Source organism: Ornithodoros turicata, chromosome 4, assembly GCF_037126465.1.
Source record: "Ornithodoros turicata isolate Travis chromosome 4, ASM3712646v1, whole genome shotgun sequence".
Lineage (NCBI taxonomy): Eukaryota > Metazoa > Arthropoda > Arachnida > Ixodida > Argasidae > Ornithodoros > Ornithodoros turicata.
Window position 1 is genome coordinate 35,715,649 of NC_088204.1, and position 16,311 is coordinate 35,731,959.

The window sequence follows — 16,311 nt, forward strand, 5'->3', positions numbered from 1 at the left end:
GAAAAAGAGAGCGATAACAGATACCACAATACATTCAGGAGCGACAAGTGGTTGCTGCGCATGGAACCCTGGAAATGCCTACAAGTGGCACATGAAAAAAAAAGAGAAGTGCTGAAGTATATGAAAAAATACCCTCGAGAATGTTTTGTATGTTATTAAGGATGGTTTGTTCCATAACAAGACACAGCTTTTACTCGGCTAATACGACCTCTTCATTGCATAATGCTTGTCTCAAAATTAACTATTTCTTAAAAAAAACGCTTATTTTGCCTATTTTTCTTGAAATAACTGTTTCACTTGAAGCTCAATTTTTTTTTATTCTAGTGTATTCTGTGCGGGCCAGAAGATATCTCGTCGAAATTGGAGCACTTACATTCTTGTAGAAAAAGAATTGCAAAACTAAGTAAATATTCTGTTCATTGTGGCCTGTGAGTTTCTGCACCCCTTTAAGCAAGTGGACTGGAATTCCGACCAAGATCTAAAGTATTCTTCCTTCTGCCAAGAGACACAAATGGAGTGTTCCCAGAATGGAGTGTCTCAGCTCACTGTCAAGCTGACTGTGGTTCTAGCAGAAAAGGCACCCTTCGGAGCCACCACCTAGAGCTTGAACGTGACAAATTTCTCTGCAGCATATCATTGAGCAAGTTAAGGAGCACCCACAATTTTTTTTTTGTAATCATTGCTGATGATCCAACAGGGACACTGGATCATTTGACATGGAATTAGACTGCTGCATTCAATGTTAGCCAACATGTTAAATTAGGCCGACAATCGCATGCACTGTTATTCCAATCTATACATTTGCAGTAGGGCGCTTATCACCTTCTAGCATCCAACTCCAAAGAATTCAGATTTTATAACCTTTTGATGGAACTCGCCGCATAGCTATGTGCCCGAAAATTGACAATGAAGGAAGAACTCTTTTGCATCATGACAAAATGATATCTTTGCACTTATTCAAACTGGCATACATACATAGCCTGTCCCAATTGCATCAGCAAGACCAGGGTATCTCTGGAGCAAGAGATTTGCAACTTTAAAATAAAACTTTTTTGATGGATAGCTGGAACAAAGAAAAGCAGACAAACAAAAAATTAACATGTAGCTCTTAGGTGACTGATGGATTACAAAGCAGTGCATGAAAGATACATATGCATCAAGTGCTCAGAGAAAGTTACTCACAGCGTTTGGGATACCATCGACTGGAATAGCATTTCCACAACTTTGCTGTGGACAGAAGAGGTGAGGGGCTCCCCATTGGTTATGCTTGCACTCAATGTCCCAAAGTTTGGAAGTGAGTAAGCAATACCATCATCAGACACGTCATTTCTGTGGTGGTAAGACATACATATGAAATAACTGCAGCAAATGACATGAGAGGGCATAAGCCAGCATAGTGTATCTCAAGATTTTGCACTTTGGAGTCAAGACAAGCCATTGTGGCCCTCCTTACGCACTGCAGAGGCCCTATTCTTGTCAAAGTAAGCGACCTGGCTACTCTGCACATCACGAGCTGCTGGACAGACCCACTGTGACAAACTTGCCTGAAGGCCGCACCCATTTATACGGTCATTTATCACTCGGTCATACAGAGCATGTACAGCATTAGGCAGCCACTATATGTGGCAGTATGATGGTGACCAGATACCGTATGTACCAGATTCGTGCTACATACTGCGACCTATGTCAGAGTATTAAAAGTAAAGGACAGTACATGTACCATCTGGCTATGTGGGGTAATCAAGCTGTATGTACTTCATGTGATAACGGTACAACAGTTGCGGCATTGTGTATAGGGTGTCATGCTCGGACTGTCCCACAACTTACGTTGGTGAAACCGGAAGAAAGACACACACACACACGCATGAATGAACACTATAGGGATATAAACACAGCTACAAAAAAGCGACCTGAACTATCTGAGCACGCTCAGAGTACAGGGCATACTCTAGATTTAGATAAGCCACTTATGTTTGCCAGAGAAAATTGTTTCAGCGTATGCAAAATATTAGAATCCTGGTACATTAAAAGAACACAGGGAGCTATCAACAAACACCCCAGACCACTGCCTGATTGTTATGCCCCATTGGTACTGGGCCATTCCACGCCAAGTGATCTAGAGGTACCACTCGACCCCCTTCAACTGGAATTTTATGTAAATTTTTTTGGTGATTCCTTATGACTCTGAAAGCAACAGAACATTGGTCTTTTCTAACGAAATTGAAATTGATGCGGCCCCTCAAAGCTGCAGTGCTTGGCGAAAACCTATGTCGTTTTAATCAGGCAATACGGCCCATGTAGGGCACTGAGCATGTTAAAAAGCATCTTATTTCATAGAGGAGAGTTCACTTAAGCGTACATAAGCAATTTTCACCATCGCACTCGACGCATGTGGTGTGCAGGAAATTTGTGAAGTTTCTGCAAGTATACGCGTTATTTTGCAATATAAAATTCTGGGATTTCTTCCTCAATTTTTTGTCATATAGCCCGCATGCTGTAGTTTAAGCAAAAAAAAAAAAGCCAACCCCGCCGGTGCACTGTAAACCGCAGTAGAAAATTGTGACGTTGTGAAAATTCGACAAAATACACATTTTTGACAGAAAAATTCTGTGCGGAAAGGTCGGAATAGAAGCATGATGAAATTGCCATTCGATGCATTGTCTTCCTAGCAAGACGTAGCAAAAAAATCTCCGAAGTACTTTTTGTTAAACTCAAATAATTTTTTAATTGAAGGCAACTTCACAAACATGTATGCGTGCTACGGCGCATCGTACCCAATGAACAACTGAGCGGGTTACTCACAAAACACTAGATGGAAAGAAAATACTAGGCAGTCGCATTATTGAAGAGCAAACAACGATTGCAAACACATGTTTCCCTCCTTCGAGACCCGACAGTTGTGCAGTGAGCCCTCATCAAGCTGGCCATCTTGTGCACCAACGAAACTTTTAGCCAGCTCGCGGTGTTGGTAAGTGAGAGATAAGGAAAGATGTGGTAATAGGGGTCCAATTCAGGCTTTATGGTACCGTGAGCTTGATTTTTGGCTGTGTTGCATCCGTCAGTAGAGTCGCTGACATGAGTAAAGTAATCGCAACATGAATAGTGATCAAGTATGCTGCCTGCACCGAACACAAGCGGAGAATGCTTTCACCTGTGATGCGCTATTGTTCCTTTCATTTTTTGGAGCCTGATCACTGCCATGAAACAACTGTAACAAGGGATGAAGTAAGCGGTTTTTCGTGAGTTGAACTGCTCAAGTCAAGATCTAAGCCAACGAAAAGGCGAAAAGTCCCAGGCCTCCCTGAAGTCATTTTTAAGGTCTTGCTTATACACTATCGTGTGTTCACATGAAAAGCCTGTCCGGGTACGCTCGTCCATCTTTCTCTGAGATAACAATCCCTGGTGTGCAGGATGACTATGAAAGAAACGTTAGACCTGACCTGAACAACGCGGTACATGTATCATAGCTTCATACACAACATAAATGCCTGGAAATAGCTTATCCGGTAGTGAAAAAGATAGCACTCGTGACCAACAAAATTTTTTAATTATACGTACATCTCAACTGTTGGCGCACAGAGCGAAAAGATCGTACGCCACAGCTACCAACTAAGTTTTATATATGTGCAAGAGGAGTGGGCAGCTAAAGGGATCTCTTTGCAGTACTGGAATGAGTAACAAACACATGAAAAAAAAAAGAAAGGAACAACAGCACATACCAAGAACTTACTGGTTAAAGCATACCCTGCTTGTGTTCGGTGCAGGTAGTACTTGATCACTGTTCATGTCGTGATTACACTACTCACGTCGACGACTCGACTGAGGAATGCCACTCAGCCAAAAATAAACCATATGGTACCATGAAGCCTTAATGGACCCCTATCTCCAATGTCTTTCCCTATCTCTCACTTACCAGCACCACGAGCTGGCTAAGTTTCATTAGAGCACAAGATGACCAGCTTAATGAGCGCTCACTGCACAGCTGTCAGGTCTTCAAGGAGGCAAATATGTGTTTGTAACAGGGGGTCTATACGACAAAAAGTTGTGAAGAAGACATTCCAGAATTTTATATTAGAAAACAATCCTAGCACAAGCGTCAACTCCGTCAAGTGAGATGTTGATAAATTGCTTACATACGGTAAGGTGAACTCTGCCTTATTAAATAGGACGCTTTTTTAACATGCTCAGTGCCTTACGTGGGCCGAATGCCAACTTAGAACGGCATAGGTTTTTGCCAAGCACAGCACTTTTGAGGGGCTCTGCACCCCATAAATTTCAATTTCGTTAGAAAAGACCAATGTTCTATTGCTTTCGGAGTCATGAGGAATCACCAAAAAAAATTGACATTAAATTCCAGGGGGTCGAGTGGTACCTCTAGATCGCCTGGCGTGGAATGGCCCAGTACCAATGGGGCGTAGTACATGCGTTCCATCTCATTTTGTCATTGAAACAGGATGTCTATAAAACTGGAATTATCAGGAAATTGCAAGCAACACAACTGGAAAAGTCAAAGAAGTGCCAGATAATCTGGTAAAAAAAAAGAAAAAACAGGATTTATGAGTTTGGGAAATTGGGACAGCTATTACAGCCACTGACGACTGGTGAGCACAGATCGTGCTATGCAATCTCCAATGGAGGGATAATTAAAACGTAAGAGTCGATTCATTGGCCTTGGGAAAAAAAAGGGGGTGGGGGCGCCATATTACTATTAAGCGTCCACAGGTACTAGCTTTCATCAGTGGCTACTGGCAAGTGCTTATTTTATAACAGAATATACTGAAAACTAAAACAAGGTCTCATTCAAATCCACCAGTTTTTATTTGCCAGAAGAAAATCACATGCATTGTTGTAGGCAACCTTAATTTATTTTAGTGTGAGGAACTGACACCTTCACATCTTGCATGTCTTCACTGTACTATACAAAGGGAGAGGGGACACTATTATACTTCTTGTTAATGAACATCAAAAATGTACCTGTGCAAAACCTAAAACAAAACCTTGTTGAATGAAATGGGAACTTATCAGCTGCAATTTCATAGATACCCTGTGACTTATCAGGGGCCGTATGGTCATCAAAATAATCTGCCTCAATTACTTCGTGCCTCTCCTGTCACTAGTCGTCACGCCTTCTTCACATAATGACCGATGGCGGACAAAGGCACAAAGCAATTGAGGTCCATTACGTAGACGAGAATAGGGCCCCAGATGTTGGATTGGGACAGCCACAATCTACTTTCAAGTTCCTGTGCAACTGCCTTATAAACCAGTTGTGAGCCCCTTCTCAGTCCTGATGATGATGATGATTGCAGTTTTTATGGCGCATCAGCAACTAGACTATAATCTCAGTCCTGGCCCACAGTTTAGGAACCATTTGAAAGAACATTTCTGGGGTGGACTGTTAGGATACATGCCAGAAGAAAGAAGATGAACGGACCAAACACACCAGTGATTACACAGTCACGGCGATTACAACAAAATTAAGGCAAATGTGGTGAAAGACTGCATTCAGTGACAACCATGGTCTTGGTACTATTGCAAAGTATGAACTGGAAATGGTGCAAGCTTTCCTTGTGGTCTTTGGAATTAAAACTGTGCACAACCAACTGACTGCTTTCCAATAAGTGACCAGCGTGGCCGCATGCTTTCTCATACATATGGAAGGGGACTGGGAGGTACCCGGGTTCGAATCCCGGTGCCGGCTGTGCTGTCTGGGGTTTTTCCTGGGTTTTCCTCAGACGCTTTCAGACATATGTCGGCACAGTTCCCTTAGAAGTCGGCCCAGGACGCACATTCCCCCAGGGCGTGAGTCGTGACGTTGCCCACATACGTGAGGCCGACAACGGCAAGCCCTATCACCACCACCACCACCACCATACATATGGAAGACAATAAAGAACTGAGTAGCAACCGTGGTCATTTACCTGAGAGCTGACAGTGAGTAGACGCTTCCAACGCTTCTGTCTGGGTTGCTTGGTGTCGGCGGTGTTCCTGCCCTGCTGTCGGACTGTTCCACCTCAAACTGCAGCTGCGTATAGTACTTCATATTTAACACTAGAAATCGACTGCCAAGATGGGTCATATAATTACTCTCGAATAAACCGTTCCACATTGCGAGAGAACACGAAAGCGCGACAAGAAAATTATCATGCGAAATTGTACCGTTTGCATCCAAGGATGCAATGGGAAGGAGCCGGTTGCGTCATCAACTGTCCCTTTCAAGCTCTGTGAATTATTTGCTGTCTCTACAACCATCCGGACGCGTGACCTGTCAGCAATGGTGTCAGCCACTGAAAGTTCTATATAATCCTGAAAGTCCTCGTCGAATATCTACAGGAAATCACATGGGTGGCTTTTAGCGATCAAGCAGCAAAGTAAAAACAAAATAAAAGATTAACCTACCTGGTATCTAGTCTGTTCAACTGTTGCAAGGGGGCCCAAAACGCTGCAGGACGCAACGGCTGTCCGTAGCCCGGCAAGGCTAGGCGTCTCCAGCATAGATTTTCTCTTAACCCCGTCCGGCACAACTTCAACGAGGCATGTAACCTCCGCCATTCATACAGTTTTACGAAGATGGTTCGGGGTTTCTTCTCTCGACGTATTATCGACGAACACGAGCGGGGTAGAACGGAACAAACAAGAACTGAACGCACGCGTTCCTCGCCGCCGTCAAACTTGCAGGCACTTGCAAGAGCATTACGTGTTGCTGTTGCCAGACTACCAAGAGAAAACGAAACTCTTTAACGCTTGTAACGCAATGCATCTTCCACGCGGTGCGATGACACATAATCCCGACTCTGGTTGCCACACTCAATCATTTCGTCAAAAATTTCCAGAAATTTTCTAGAAAGACGTTGGTATCACGTGAATATGGCTCTACCACTGCTAATCATCGCTCCCCTATCCTCACATCGTGGTGATCGGGAGCGTCACTGCATCGCTTTCGCTTTCGGGGGCTCCGGCGTTATAAACATTGGGCTTCGAAGTTCTTCTTGACAACCGCATTGCTCGCTCGTCCACCCAGCGATGTTACAGCTCTAAACATGTAAGTATATATCCTGAAGCACTAGATACGCTTTCGATTAACATGCAATGAATATAGGGATAGTTTTGTGAAGTCGTCAGTGGCGAACCTGAGGCTTTGTACAGTCCAGTGATTTATCCAGACCCCCCCTCCCCCCACATCAAATGTTCAGTGACATCCCCCTAACTTTTTCAGCTGTGTGCTCCCTACAGGGGGTGCCCTTGTGATTTTAGCTTTACACACACGTCGGTAATATGTTAAGTTGTAATGACGTAACTATAATAATGACCCCCCCCTCCCCCAACTCTTTCTAACATCCCTCTGTGCTTGGGATTCTGGATAAACCACCGTTGTACAGAGTGTTTTCAAGCAGGTAAAACAGACAGGTGCAGGCAGAAAAGAGGGTGCAGCGCACTGATTTTTCTGGCAAAAGATGACTATATGACCGGTCTGTGAATACATCCACATTCTGTTTCAAATCAACCGCTGCTGTCGTCTCTTTCCTCTAATGTCAAGTGAGTAGAGATCATGCGTGTAGTTAACCCTCAAGGGCTTGTTTTAAATATTAGTTACAGCGACGCCACGTGAAGTCTAGTAGCATTAAACAATATTTTTAAGAAGAGTTATACGCAGTAATTCTCTGTTAAGGCACTATTCATCTCATCGTTGTTTAAGTCATCAATGATGTTGGTGAAGCTGCCCAGTAAACAGCAGTAATTTTCTGGCATACAATCCTTGCAGTTCAACTCATTCCTCATTTGTGGTAACTCTTGTGTTAATAAACCATGGCAACACAACTGCAGGGTGAAGACCACTGACGCATGTGTCCCGTAGAAGACTGCACGTGCACTTTGTCATGCCTGGGGTGCGCCACTTTTGCTGCCCAAGATGCAACTGGAAGACTGTGACCCTAAAATGTCTTTTCCGACACTTTCGCACGTGCCATGGACATGAGGGCAACTGGGTGTGCGGTTTAAATCAGTGCATGAGAACCTTCCAACGGTACTCAGCATACCGACGACATGTTACACACCAGCATAAAAGTCTGCTTGAGGAGGACGCAGTGGAAACTTCCCATGAACCACAAGCAAGTCTTCATGGTGAGCCAGAGACCAGCAGCCCTGGACCCAGTGACCAGGTTGATCATGAACAAGACCCTGAGACAGACTGCGGAGTTCTAACACGAGACAGTGTGAAGGAGTTTGCTCTGCTAATTCTCAAATGGAAAGAAGGGAGGCGTATACCAGATTCCACTGTTAATGAAATTGTGAATGATATCATGCTGTACATTCAAGGACTGCTTGAACAAGGCTGTGACATTCAAGAAAGGTTGACATCAGTTGTGGAGCAGAGTATGGAGCAGTTGAGCACCAAAAATGGCCGGGAGTCCTATTGGAAGTTGTTCTTGCCGTTTGTGGAGCCACGCACGATTGTCCTCGGGCAAACTGAAAACGGTGCGACCAATGTGTGCCATTACGTCCCAATATGTGAGGTATTGAAACATTTGCTGCAGTCCCCAGGTATGGCTGAACAACTACGCCCATCAACATCACACAATGGTTATCTCACATCGGTGTTTGATGGAACAGCATTCCATGATCACGCATACTTCCGTGGGGACAAATCGAAACTGTGCATGCAGCTATATAGCGACGAGTTCGACCCTCTAGGAAGTAAAAGAGGACCTCTTGAAGTATGTGACCCTCTAGGAAGTAAAAGAGGACTGCACAAACTGATGGCAGTGTATTTCTCCATTCTAAACTTGCCACAGAAATCTAGATCATCACTTTCGAGCATCCACCTTGCTCTGCTTGTGAAGGACAAACATGTCAGTACGTACGGGCTGAACAGCATTCTTCGCCCACTTTTGGAAGATGTTGTCCGTCTTGAGACTGAAGGCATTGAGGTTGAAGGTCATCCGATAAAAGGAACAGTATTTGTAGTTACCGGGGACAATTTATCACAACCTAGACTTGGTGGATTTAAGTGCAGTTTCTCGCATGGAAGGATCTGCAGATTCTGTCTGGCTCTTCGCCATGAAATCAACATCAAGCATATTGAACAGGAGTTTGTACTCCGTACACCTAGTGGTCATCAACATCATTTAACAATGCACAATGCTGGTGCACCCACAGTGTCACTTTACGGTGTAAAAGAGCCATGCGAACTGACGTTCTCCGGATTTGATCCTACGCAACACTTGCCACCTGACGTCATGCACGACATTCACGAAGGGGTCTTGCCATTTGCTATAAAACACATACTTTCAAACCTCATTTCTTTAAAATTTTTCTCCATTGATGACCTCAACAAGGAAATAATTCATTTTGGGTACTCCACATATGACAACAGAAACAAGCCACAGCCTGTGTCAAGAGAATTCATCCATGGCACCGGAAGCATGAAGGGAAATGCTAGTCAAATTTTTTGTTTTTTCCGGCATTTGTCTCTCTATGTGGGAGATCGTGTACCCTCTGATTGTCCTGCATGGAAAGTATATACACTACTGAGGCAGGTAGTTGACCTGATAATGTGCAGAAGGATCCCTGTGTCCTGTGTACCGTACTTGCAGCGTCTCATTTATTTCTTCTTGATGGACTTTCACAGCCTTTTTCCATCTGTTGCAACACCACCCAAGATGCACTACCTAATTCACTATCCTTCATATATCTATAGGTATGGACCTCTAATCAACCTATGGGCAATGCGCTTTGAAGCGAAGCACCAATACTTCAAAGACATTGCGCGCAAAATTCGCAACTTCAGAAACATAACTTTTAGTCTGGCTACAAGGCATCAATACCTGCAGATGTACCTCTTCTCACAATCCCACTGCGAAGCCAAGTTGACCACAACTGGAAGCAGACCTTGCATCCTTGAGCACGTACCTGACGTTTTAAAGAATTTTCTATGTGCTGAGAACATCAGTTCTGATAATATAATTGTGGTGAAGTCCATAACAGTTGATGGCGCTGTGTACTCATCAGGCTCTGTTCTTGTGCGCAACATTAGTGATGATGAGCTCCCTGTGTTCCTCCAGCTCTGTGACATTTACACAGTGAACCGCCTGGTACTTGGTGTTGCACAAGTTCTCGAAACACTTGAATTTGACAGACATTTTCACGTCTATGTTGTGCAGTCTACTTCTCAGCACACAGTTGTGAGGGACCTTCAGAACATTGAGAGTGAGCAACTTTTCCTACACAGACAAGGCAACAGGCATGTGATAAATGCTCGTCATGCACTGCATTAGGAAGATGTGCTAATGAATACACATAGGGTGTGAACTAAGCCACAGTATGTGCGAATTTCGGGGTTAGGAGAACTCGTCACAAGCCAACTGGTCATAGGTGAACTCGTCAAGGAGGCCAACTCATCACAGTGCATCTCGTACGAGGAACTGCCGTCACGCCGGAATAATCGTCACAGTGAACCTGCCACCCGCTCACCGCACCGTACTCCCCAACATGTGAAATACGTAAAAGGCTCTCCTGACCTAACCTTGGTCAGTCTGGACGGGTGCATATTCTACATGAACTGACCCACTTTCCAGCGTGTGAAATAGTAAAAGGCTCTTTTGACCTAACCTTGGTCAGTCTCGATGGGTGCATATTCTACATGAACTACGGCGGTCTTCGGAATCCGGGTTCGCGGAAGTGTGGGTCGGGCACTGGACTAATCCCTTTGGTAAAACACAGTGAAACGCATTCCCTTTGGAACGGGGTCAACCTTGCAACCAGTGTTCCGGTGACGAACCGCCCCCTTGACAAGTGTGCCGGTGACAAAAGGACCTTGTACCAGAGGGCCGATGTGACCAATTATCCTGTGACGAGTGGGATTGTGACGAGTGGACCGGTTCCCATGAATTTCTACTGTGCTGTGCACTATTGCTCTGTTGCCCTTATTTACAGATTTGACAATTCTTGCAAAAATGTAAAAAGTGAAATATATTTCATATTTCTTCACATTAAACTGTATCATGTATTAAACATATGGTGCCAAATCAAGTAAGGGCATTTTCAAGAGGACATGGACATAGATTCTCACACTACCAACATGGTGATTCATAAAGGTTGCACACTTTACACCCCTAGCACACCCTAATCGCATGTATTACCTCCCTACACCCAATTTACACTCACCTCTGGTAGGATTTTTGTTGAATGAGTGTACTAACGGTGTAGGTAGGGTGTATATGGCAAAATACACCTCTCTTACACTGACATGGGTGTAAAAAAATTTAGTGTGTTGTCGCCCGACTTTCCAGCAAAGCAATGTATCAAGGCGATCAGATTTCGCTCCAGTATAGAATTATAATTTTATTCCTTACTCGGAGAGCTGGTTTCGAAAGAAGAGGTGGCCATGCCATGGGGTCGTAGTGCTCGTTATACTGACGGGAGGTACATTGGCGCGCAGACTTGTCTTAACCAGCGGAGCGCGTGTCATTGGGCGCTGATAGGCAGCTGGAAGCGAGGTTGGGTTGATCCACTATCCCCTTGAAGGGAGTGTCTGTACGCACAGCGGATGAGTTCGCGCGGATAGCGGATCATCCCAATCTCGTTTCCAGCCATGGAGCAAGGAAAGAGAGGAAGAGCCCTACTGCTCCGAGAAGTGAAGCTGAGATTGGGGGCCACTCCAGTGACGTCACCGCTCGCCTTCCGGATTCAGTTACATACATCTCTATGGGAGCCCCCAACGCATAGTTTCGGAATACTTGGAGAGGTGTGGTGGTAGCGCGACGAAGTGGCCCCCAAAGTGGCGTGTGCAAAGCGACCTAATTGGGCTATTCAGGTAACGTGACCCTCTTGCGGCTCCAAAGAAGCTACAGCTCATCTCCTATCCCCACGTCACTTGCCCCACCCTTCTCTCTTCTATCGAAGAGCCGTTGGGGCGCCTCCTTTTCTTCTTTCGTCCATGTTTCCAGCTGTTTATCAGCGCCCGATGACACGCGCTCCGCTGGTTAAGGCAAGCGTACGCGCCACTGTATCTACATCCAAAAATATTTCAGCGCTACAACTGGGACGAGAACCTTCAGGACTAGACAAGCCTGAAATAATACACTGAGGTGGAACGCTTCTAGGTTGTTACAACCCTCAATACAATCGCATACGCAATCTGGCAAGCTACCGTTCACCACGCTCACCGTAAACATGAGCGTTTTTGGCAAACGGCATGCACGTAGTTGTAGCGGAAATGAAGAACGTTAAAGAGAAACTTACCATGAGCAGGTACACCTTCCCGGCCTTTCCATGTCCCTTAACCGGTCAACTTAACCGTGCGAAGACGGCGGCTTCCTGATCACAAATAACCTTCACATGTGGACGCGGCTGCACTTATAACGCATGTTTCTTATAGGTATCAAGGGTTCGATTCGCTAGATATGAGGCAAGATAAAGAAAAGTAAGCAACTGACCCGCCTGACCTCATGAAACCACTGGAAGTTGTGGTTTGTGGGTTCGTCGACAGCTTATCTGTTCCGGAATGTTCTTTTCTTTTAGTTTTCATGTTGGCCAAAAGAAAACCTGCATCCTTCACGAACACACGGCGAGAGTTCAATCTCTTTCTATTTTATCTATGTATATACCCAGTAAGCAATAAACGTCACATATACAGAACGGCATTTTCCTTGCTCACTGTCTAGCCTGTGTTCGTAATATACTTGAAAGAAACGCAGACAATTTAAACAAAAGTACCACGGCTGCCGTGAATTAAACAATCATAGTTGTAAATCAACAGCTAATCTTTATCTCCGAGTCTCAGAGATGTACATGCATTATTTGACTGTATCGATCCCTTTGGGGCGTTGCTTGAACGCAAGCAGCGGAAAGCACAATAAGATTTTGCGCAAGAGGTACTGCTTCATACGGTACAAGACACGGTACCTCATAAACTGACCGTGTACCCCATAAATATGCTTGTGCCTCATACATACAAAGCGAGATCCTTTGTCTCGCCCAGTACCGCTTAAAGCAACTGCGGAAAAGCACTGATGTACCTGATATTTGTACCTGACCAGGTACAGCTCGATATAAGGTACGTTATAAGATACCGATTTTAGAGTGTATGACGTGCGTTCTTTCATGGGGTAACATTTTTTTTAAATGTTAGTCGGCCTGTTTACGCCCCTTTAAGACTCGAAGAAAGGGCCATCCGCGTCGACGAACCCGTTTCCGGAACAAGCAACACGGTCGCGTGTGGTACCGCGTTAACGCGTCGGGCGCCGAATCGCGTTCGGTGTTGGGTACGGGGTTGGGGAAACATGGGCCGGCGTGTTGCCGAAACGTCTTCGACGGCGCGGATGATCCTTTCTTCTAGTCTTAAGTAAATTTCATTCGGAAAATATTCGTAATAATCTCCATGGCACAGAGAATACACATTCCTGTATGTATCCTGATTTTTGAACCTACAATCCGTCTCCCCCACCGAAATGCCCTCGGATTTCAGACCTTCACAGTCCAAGAGTACATAGAAGGCCCCATGCAGTGTTATGACTGCCAACGATTTGGCCATATTGCACGAAATTGCTGAGGTTCTACACGGTGTGGCATATGCGCCGGGCCTCACCTCTGCCTGCTGAACAATCGGGAGCCAACTTACACGCGATCCCCAACGTCACTCGATGTATTGGACCTCTCGTGGTGCTCAACCGACATAATTCGACACTTGTCGCGCGCTACGGACGTCGACACTAGTGGTAGCACCATGTTTATTCCTTACTTTGCGATGCGAATTCTATATATTTCGCACGACAGACTGCCCCACTCAGCAACTACTGGACTGATCCCTTTCACAAACTGGATACTTTTTCGTGGGGGCCTCAGACCATCTGTGCACACCGGTTTGTCCCAGAGGGCCTCTCGCAAGCACTTAGCAGCGGTATTCAGGACGCGGTGGTCATGTCTGAAAGGGTAACAGGACATGTCGGTCATTCTCCAGCAATTAACCACCTTAGGGCATTACGTCGCCGAGCAGAAAGAACGGCTCGTCGGACAGGGCAACTTACGGACATTGTAGAATACCGCCGGATGAAAGCTAAAGTAACACGAGAAGTAAGTTTGGCGTAAGTTTTGTCACAATCTTTCACCGTTTCACCCGGCCACGAAGATCTAGCGGACAACTCGACCTCTCAAGAAGGCGGCCCCTCAAAAGAATTATCTCGCGGCCTTGGCTATCGTTCAGGGTGTAGACGAAAACACGCTAGCGATAGACTTCGGTGTGGTACTAACGACACCGGCGGCTGCCTCGACGACACCGCTACACTGCAGTTTTGTCCACAGTTTGACGGCTGATCTTCATCGAAACTGGCCCCGTCCACCGGAAGTTATGAACCGCGACTTCCCACTAATCGAGCTAAAGAAAGCGTTGAAGCTTGTGAACGCCGCCTCGTCCCAGGGACCCGATAAGATCGCCTATGCCGTACTGCGAAACCTTAACGGGCGGTCACTCCAAGCTCTCCTTCATGTGCATAATACGTCTTGGCAACAAGGATCTTTACCATCTACCTGGAAGGAGGCATTGGTTGTTCCCATCTTGAAACCAGACAAGCCCCCAAATGCCCGATCCTCCTTTCGCCCTGTGACCCTGACAAGCTGTATGGGAAAACTGATGGAGAGAATGGCTTTGCATCGCTTCGACTGGTGGCTCGAAAAACAACGTGCGTTCCCTCAAGAAATGACTGGATTCCGTCGCCACCGAAGCTCCCTGGATCCAGTTTTCGGCCTGGTCTCTACAGTCCAACATGCTCGTGCCTATCGGCGGATCGTCCTATCGGTTTTCCTCGACATCAAGCGCGCATATGATACCGTCTCGCACATTTGCGTGCTGCACGCCTTGCGCTCGTTTGGGGTATCCGGTCGGCTCTTCATCTGGCTCCAAGACTTCCTTACGGACCGAACTGTCGCAGTCTGTACGTCTCAAGCTCAAAGCCCTCAGCATCCTGTTCATCAAGGAGTCCCGCAAGGAAGTATTCTGAGTCCGACACTCTTTAACGTGGTGATGGCCGGCCTACAATCAGTAATTCCTCGCAAAGTGTCGTTTTCTGTGCATGCAGATGACGTTGCCCTTTGGACAGTAGAAAAATCACGCCCTGCCATACACCGCCGCCTGCAGCTCGCTTTAAATAATGTACATACGTACCACACGCACCTTGGGATGGACCTTTCCCCCGAAAAGTGCGTCGAGCTCCTTTTCACGCGCAAAGCTATAACCAATTTCCCTCTTTTGGTTGACGCCAAGAAGCTTGAGCCGGTCCGCTTCCACCACTTCGTTGGCGTGGTAATCGACTCGGACTTGCGCTGGGCTCGCCACATTAAACACCTTGAAACTGAAGTGCAGCGATGGCTCCCCGCAATTCAACATCTTTCCGGCTCAGGATGGGGCTGTGATCAACGTTTCCTGCTCGTAGTTCACGCGGCGTTGGTGAGGGCGACTGTGCTTTCCTATCCTGCACAGGATATCAACAACATCATTAAATACCATTCGGTCCCTGTTTGCTCGAAGCCCCCGTCGCTGTCTCGGAGTTCCAAGAATGGCTGAAACACGACAAGTCCTGGCTGAAGCTGGTGAACTACCGGTTGAGGTTCTACACTTCGTACGTTTGCGAGCTCACATTCCCCGTCACCCGCTCCTCGAGAAAATTCGATACCGCCGTGAAAGCGACTTCTATCGAGTAGCGCAGAGGACACGCGAGACTCTCACTGGCTTCATAGCTAAGGACATTATACTGCCGGAAGCCCCCTGGTCTCTGCCCGTACCGCCGACTTTCGTAAGCCTTCCGAACCTTCTGGAAAGAAGAGGTCAGGTTCCCCCTGAAGTCCTTCGAGCCCATTTTCATCCTCTGGTAGACGAGACGTTTTCTACGTTTACAGCCGCATATACAGATGGCTCATCCCGAAACAACAAGTCCGCCTCGCCATTCGTCATACCATCCGAAGGCGTAGTGGAAGGATGACGTCTTTCACATCCAACCTCCTCAACAACTGCGAAGCTCTATGGCATCCTTTTCTTTCTACAACACGTCGCTGATTTTACCACTCGGGAATGGGCAGTCTTCACAGACTCCAAATCTGCACTTCAAGCTATTGAAAATTCTGGCATACGAGGCCCATCCGCACCCCTGGTCACAGATGTGTTAATAGCTTACCACACTGTCTACGCAGAAGGCCACAGGCTAGTTCTCCAGTGGGTTCCAGCCCATTGTGGTGCCGTGGGGAATGAGCAGGCCGACAGCGCCGCAGAAGCAGCACTCTCGAATCGGAAACGGACCAGTATTGTTCTGCTGAGAGAAGACC

The 16,311-nt window shown here is 46.2% G+C and overlaps 1 protein-coding gene across 1 annotated transcript; it reads left to right on the plus strand.

Annotated features, from left to right (window-relative positions):
- The first annotated feature begins 7,877 nt into the window (after positions 1 to 7,877).
- LOC135392332 (uncharacterized) lies at positions 7,878 to 10,274 on the plus strand. The gene has a single exon (XM_064623047.1). It carries the CDS (start codon positions 7,878 to 7,880, stop codon positions 10,272 to 10,274), a length of 2,397 nt encoding a protein of 798 aa, XP_064479117.1.
- The last annotated feature ends 6,037 nt before the right edge of the window (positions 10,275 to 16,311 follow it).